The sequence below is a fragment of the Aptenodytes forsteri genome, unplaced genomic scaffold (assembly GCF_000699145.1).
Source record: "Aptenodytes forsteri isolate BGI_AS27 unplaced genomic scaffold, ASM69914v1 Scaffold584, whole genome shotgun sequence".
Taxonomy (NCBI): Eukaryota; Metazoa; Chordata; class Aves; order Sphenisciformes; family Spheniscidae; genus Aptenodytes; species Aptenodytes forsteri.
In genome coordinates, this window is record NW_008796062.1 from 92,561 (window position 1) to 99,663 (window position 7,103).

Here is a 7,103-nt window from a genome sequence, read left to right on the forward strand (position 1 = left end):
GAAATTTTTCTTTACATCCAATCTAAACCTCCCCTGGCACAACTTGAGGCCATTGCCTTTTGTCCTATCGCTTGTTACTTGGGAGAAGAGACTGACACCCACCTCGCTACAACCTCCTTTCAGGTAGTTGTGGAGTGCGATGAGGTCTTCCCTGAGCCTCCTTTTCTCCAGGCTAAACAACCCCAGTTCCCTCAGCCGCTCCTCATACGACTTGTTCTCCAGACCCTTCACCAGCTTCATTGCCCTTCTCTGGACACGCTCCAGCACCTCAATGTCCTTCTTGTAGTGAGGGGCCCAAAACTGAACACAGTATTTGAGGTGCGGCAATTTGGTGAATGTATCAGTCTTCCAGAAAATACCATTTCAGTTGGTATGGTACAAATGATCCAAGTTCTGTGATATTTATTTATTTATTCTTCGATGTTCTACAGATGTTTAGTAAGGTACAGTCCTTCACTGAATGTTCACCCTATAAAGAAATATTCTTGCTTCCAATGTCATTATTTGTAGATAATAATGATTATGCTTCATTCTGACCTACACTGTGAAATGTATATACTTTCTAGTTTTGTTGCTCATTCAACGGTTAGAGTCGAAGCAGATGCTGCAGAGACATTTCATTGTAAAGTGATTGCTTAAACCAGCTTGCGATCATGTTTCTCAGCTACTTGATCTTGTTCTTCAAATACAGATTTATTTAGTCACTAATGTTTACCGTGTTCAAAGGCTACTGTTAGTAATGTTTGGCAGACTTTCTGATTTTACTGGTCAAAACCCATCTTGACTGTTTAATTGCCTTACTTTCAACAAGAAAATTATCTGTTATCTAAATGACACGTGTGACACATAGGGCCATGCACACAGGGCGGTTATCTCACTGGCTACTGTTGGGAGTCAAACTTTAAGAACCCAGTCCTGTGAAGTCCTCATCCACTGAGCATTTGTGGGAAGCCAGGGCAGTCAGTGTCTCATGGCACTGGCGTGGGGAGGAAGGAGTGAGCGTTATGGAAGTTTTCTCGCAGGTTACCTGCAGTCCACCCGCTCTTCTGTTCTGACTTGCACAAACCTTACTGTTATAATCCTGATTCTTTCTTGAGATCCTGCCAATCATTCCAGCTTCTGAGGTGATTGCGATGCTGGCAGGTATCCAGAAATAGAAACCAAGGCTAAAATTTGTGTTTAATGCTTTCTGAGAAAGAAAAAAAAATTTAAAAACAAAAACATTTTATGCAATTGACTGCTCAAGTCAACTGAACTGACTGTACAAAGTATCTTGGCAAACAAAACAAAGGAGAGAAATAGCTTAATGTAGCATTACTGCATTCAAGCAATCTGGGCGTTTTCCTGGCTTAACTGGTTAGGTTGTTTGCAGTTGCATGTAATTACTCAGGTTGTAGGAACTCATTTTGTCAGACACAGATGACTTAGTTCCTACAAAGAGAATGTAAAATGGGAAAAAGAAGAATTTAATAGACCTTTGTCATTGAGCTATCTGACACTGTATTATTTGGTATGCTCTGTTTTAGAGGTAGACAACTGGCACTAATACCAGGAACCAAATAAAAGACAGAATGGATTGTTCTGTACAGACAATTAATTTACATTCCAGAGATTGATAGCTGTCTACTTTTTGAGATGTAGGAGAGCTGGCTGTTTCTTAAAACAGTTCTGGGGAGATATAAGTCCTAAACTAAAACTTAAGGGTTTTTTTCAGTGAGACTGCTGCTCTGGAAAGACAAGCTTCCTTGACAACTCTTTTTCTGTTACTTTTTCATTTGTTTCCTCATTTCTGTCTGTTTTGTTTTAGGTTTTTTCCTGTGAGGTGTTAAATAGCACATTACCTATTCTCTCACATTTATTTAGTTAACTAAGATTTCTTTTTCCAAAGTTGCATAATTAGGGGGTTTTGGTGGGTTTTCTTGTTTGGGTTTTTTGTTTGTTTTGTTTTTTTTTTTTTTAATCTGGCAACTGTAATTTGACAGAATGGTTTTGAATGTTTTTCAGTGCAAGCACTTTTATGGACTATGATAATCTGGCGGGCTAGCTATGAATTTGGCACTTTGGCAGACTCCCAGCTTACCTTTTAACCTCCCATCTGTACTTCAATGGGAGTCATGCTGCTGTTGTTTTAGCCTCCTCCGAATTTCTTTTGAAACTTTGGTGCAGTTAGTATTTGTGATAATAAAAATCTACTGGTATTCAATTCCATTATTGCGTGAGTAATTAAGCTGATGTCCTCAGTGCCTCCAATAGGGTTTTGAAGAGGCTTACAGGCTTCACTCCTTTGTTTTGGCTTGATGAAGGGGTCCCAGATGTTTTTCTTCTGTAAAGTAGGATTATAGTTTGGTAAATGGTAAGAAAGTTATATTGACTTGTGCTTTTACAGATAGGCTTAAAACTCCACTGTCGATCTTTGCAGGTAGTCAGAATTTAATATTTAGACTCTTTGCTCAGTTTGTTCATTCTCTTTTTCCACTGTCAGGTTAATTTTTTATTGCTAATTTCTGTGTCTTATACAAATCTTCAAGGAAATAAAGACAGTGGTGAGTATCCTGTCCTTCTCCATTATGTGGTGGCTTGCTGTTAGTGTTTTATTACTGTTGAGGTTTCTCTTAGCTTAGGAGTTTCTTGGGTTACTAACTATATCTCCATTCAATTCCATGGCTAGCATATGGGTGGCATTAAATGAAACTTAAACAATTTTAGGTCCTAACAGCTCCAGTGTGTCACCTGCCTTCACTGGGAAGTCCTGCTTCTGGGATCAGAGTTAAGATAACATATAGGAGTCTTCTGATGATCACTTACCACTCTGAATTAAGGTGTATCCAGTTTTCTGAGCAGCCTCTTGAATTTCATCAGTTCCTGTCATAATTATTTGTATTATGACCTTCTTCCTAACAGTCTGTTGCAATGGTGGCTGGAAGTGGTTCCCAGAGTACATCAAATATAATTATACTTTGATTTCTTTACCTGAACATCTTGACTTTTTGAAATACAGTTTTTATTCTTCCTTAGCTTAGGAACATCCAAGATAACGCTGCATTTGGAAGGTTAAAAGCTACAGCTACAGCTGTAGCTGAAGCTACAGCTTCCTTCTCCCATCTGCAAGAGCCTTATCCTATTCTTGTGCTTGATCACATTCTACTTGATGACGTTATAGTATACATTTTATCGTGTATAAATAATAAAACATGCAGGTCTTTTGATTGTAACACTTGTAATTCACTGAAAGAGCAGTTTTGGGAAGGCACATGATTTTTGGAGTGGGGAGCTTATTTTGTTTATTTGACTTCTTTGGGGGGCACAGAGCTGTTGACATCTGTTTGCCCTTGCATGATGTTGGACCATTCTTGCAGATCACTTTCCAAGGATAGGAAGAGGTGGTTATTTGAGGGGATAAATGGTTAGATGTAGGAGATTATGTTGTAGCCAGCTGGATCTTGGGTTGTTTAGGAACTCATAAAAAGGATGACCTTAAGGAATGATAAAATATGTAGTCTGCTCCAAGGGACCTTACATGGGTGACCAGCTGAGGACCTACAAGAGCAGCGTAACTGATCTGGAGATAGCAAAGTCTGGTGTAGGACGTATTGGTTGCAACAAACATTTCTACAGCCAGTATATTCTTCAGCTACATAAACCATATCTTGTAAAGCTAGTTTATGTGGGAGACAGTGGATTTACTGTTAGTGAGGTAAATCTGGCTTTGTTTTCCCATGTCAGACTTCTTGTACATGCACAAACCACTTTGCAACATGTACACAGCGCAACTGATCTCTACATGCACAGTACGTCATCCAGTGCTTCCAAGAAGTGTCTGATTTAATGCACAGATGTACAATGATTATGCAGACCTTGAGCAGTAAGTCCACTGTGTCCCAGAAATATCTGATTTTTATGCTGTCCTGCATACATGCTTGAGAAATATATGTTAGATACAGGTGGGACAGCACGTTTGAAAATTTTGAACAAGTGTCAAAAGAAAGAAAAAAAAAAGAATAAAATCCACCTACTGAAATTGGGGTGATAGGGAGAAAAGAACATTTCTGGGGAAATCCCAGCATACTGTAGCCTTGGACATGTCCGTAAAAACTCTTAACATAATGCAGCCTTGGAAAGGCACACATTCATGTGTGGGAATGCTTCCACCGTGTTACAGTGCCTGTGGTTCTAAGGCCTGGGGGCTGATAGGGAGATATTTCTCTGAAAAAAATCCTCAGAGTAAGGTGAAGACTTTTCATCCCTCACTCAGGTGGAATTTGTTGGCATAAAGGATTTTTGCAACAAAATCTGTATCTTTTCATAGGCTTTTGGGGCAAAATTTGTTTACAGAGGCTGGCATGGGGTTTTATTCCTCTATCTGATTTAGAACCTGCCTGCACACACTTTTTTTCTCATCAATTCCACCTATGGAAATTTCTCTAATTCTTCTAGGAAAAAAGTTCTGATCAGAAAGTGTTCACACAGAGTCACCTAAGGACATGTGTTCTGCTTTTGTTTCTCACCTCTGTATGCATTCATACACACAATGTCTTCATTTATTACCATGTATTTTTAATACACGGCAGAGGTACCTAAAGCCTAGACAGAAGTATAAAAATGAAATGGTCCATGCAAAAAAAGGGGGGGGGTTGCCTTTGTTTTATGTTTGTTTTATTATTTATACATGATAAAATGTTTTTAATTGTGGGGCTTTATTCATGCAAGCGTGTGTTCTTTTATGCATTGACTTTCCAGATCCTTTTATAGTTTAGCTTAAGGCAAGTGGCAGGTAAGTTAAATGGTACCTAGCATCCATTGTGTTGGAATATGCGATAACCATCAATGGTATATTTAGAAAATGTGCAGAGGGCAAGACAGGAAAGGTGGATATCCCTTTCTCAACCTATTTTTGACCTCACCCAGTTTAATAACTGAAGAATTGTGTATTTTTGACACAAAGACATTTGTACAACTGATCAGAGACAGCTGCTAAGATGCGTTGTTTAACAATGAATGCAAAATATTCCTGTGAGATTATTTTTGAGCAGGTTTAAACTGCAGAAAATAATGCTCCCAAGGATGAGAGCATTGTTTTTTATCCCCCTCATTGCAATCTGAACTTTGAATTGCTAGTATACATTAAGAATCCAGTTCAAAATAATCTAAGTTGAAAGTACCTATTAATTCAACCCATATGATAGAGTGTGGGTAAATTGGTACTCCATACTTTGTGCTAATGCAGAAATGGAGAATGGCTTCATTAGACATTGTTGACCTATTTCACACAGACAGAATGTTAGATTTGTAGCAAACAAGACTGAGATCTTTTCCAAACGTTTCTGATTCTGTCTTGAATACAGCTGTGCTTTCATGGAGCTCAAGAGAGAGTAAAGGCCTGGTCTTGCAAAATGCTTGTCATTGCCTGCTTCCTTATTGCCTTTAACCAGGTCTATTTAGTGACTGCTACCAACTTTTCATGCACACATGAAGGACGTTTTCTCAGTGGTGTCTGTGAAACCATCTATTTATCATACTCTGTAGTTCATGATGAAATTCAGGAGCACATGATCGAAATTTGAGAGTTGATTTAATTTGGGGCCTTTTTATTTCAGGGACCTGAAACTGGACAATATTCTTCTGGACGCAGAAGGCCATTGTAAACTGGCTGACTTTGGCATGTGCAAAGAAGGGATTCTGAATGGAGTGACCACCACAACCTTTTGTGGCACACCTGACTATATAGCTCCGGAGGTATTTTTTTGAACTGCACTAAGAATACAGATATCGTTCATCAGACTGTTACATGTGTAATTTTAGACACTTTTTACATGTAGATGAAAACAGTAGAAGATGCAGACTAGACTGTGCCGCAGTTTTTCCTGGCAAATCTTGCAGAAATTGGTTACTCTACTGCTCACAAGCAATATTCCATGTTGATGGGAGTGGCAAAGCATGGTTTTTCTGTTATTTGTTCCCTGAACTTAACTGTATTCTTCTCCATATGCTCATTTCTGACTCAGCATCATTGTGAAGGCACTTACTAGCCTTTAAGGTGCTAGATGCAATGCTAGACGCAGCATTGGTCTTTAGTAGTTAATAAAAACGTTCTCAATTTTTCATGAGACTTAGAAGGGGATGTTCATATGGACCGTACGTTTGGTGTCATTTTGCCTAGGGTCTTTGTGGGAATATAATTTTTTTCCTTTCTTTAAAGTATCTCTGAGTGAAAGATACTATGTTTGTGGTACTTCTCATCATATGGATGAACAGAAAGTATAGAATTGCATGGAAAAGTAGGAACTTTTCAATATGGATGCTGCATATCAGTTGGCAACATCCAAAGTCATTTCAAGGGACTCATTGGAAGAAAGAAATGAGTGAGAATCGTGCTCATTTTATGTATCCTAAATTTTAATATTATGAGATGCATTTCCAAGTGCCTAAAATGAATCAATACTGTACAGTTAGCCTGCTAGGCAGACTTTGTCTGCTCAGTTTAGTTAGTAACCTGTGCATCTTTGCGCTGAAGATTCAGTGTGCTGATTTAATGTAAAAGTTTCATTGGTTTGTCTTTCATCAACCATAAATTTGCAGCAGGGAAAAACGTTAGTTTATTATTTGTTAGAGACAATAAATTAGAAATCCGTATTGTTAGTGTTCATGGCTGTCAAGCTTTGGTAGCACAATTGATAAGTTGTGAATCATCTTGAAACTATCATAATATGGAATCATAGAATCACTTAGGTTGGAGAAGATTGGTAGCACTTGATAAGTTGTGAATCATCTTGAAACTATCATAATATGGAATCATAGAATCACTTAGGTGTTAGAAGACCTTTAAGATTATCAAGTCCAACCGTTAACGTAGCACTGGCAAGTCCACCACTAAACCGTGCCCTAAGCACCACATCTACACGTCTTTTAAATGCCTCCAGGGATGGTGACTCAACCACTTCCCTGGGCAGCCTGTTCCAATGCTTGACAACCCTTTCGGTGAAGAGTTGTTTCCTAATATCCAATCTAAACCTCCCTTGGCACAAGTTGAGGCCATTTCCTCTTGTCCTGTCATTTGTTACTTGGGAGAAGAGATCGACACCCACCTTGCTACAACCTCCTTTCAG

General features: G+C 38.8%; 1 protein-coding gene across 1 annotated transcript in view; it reads left to right on the forward strand.

Moving 5' to 3' along the window:
* Nucleotides 1-7,103, forward strand: part of PRKCE (protein kinase C epsilon) — a gene marked incomplete at its 5' end in the record, with an annotated part of 116,909 nt that overhangs the window by 81,034 nt on the left and 28,772 nt on the right. Inside the window, one exon of the mRNA XM_009286332.2 lies at nt 5,595-5,733. Coding sequence (XP_009284607.1) covers nt 5,595-5,733 — 139 coding nt within the window. The remainder of the gene's footprint in view (nt 1-5,594; nt 5,734-7,103) is intronic.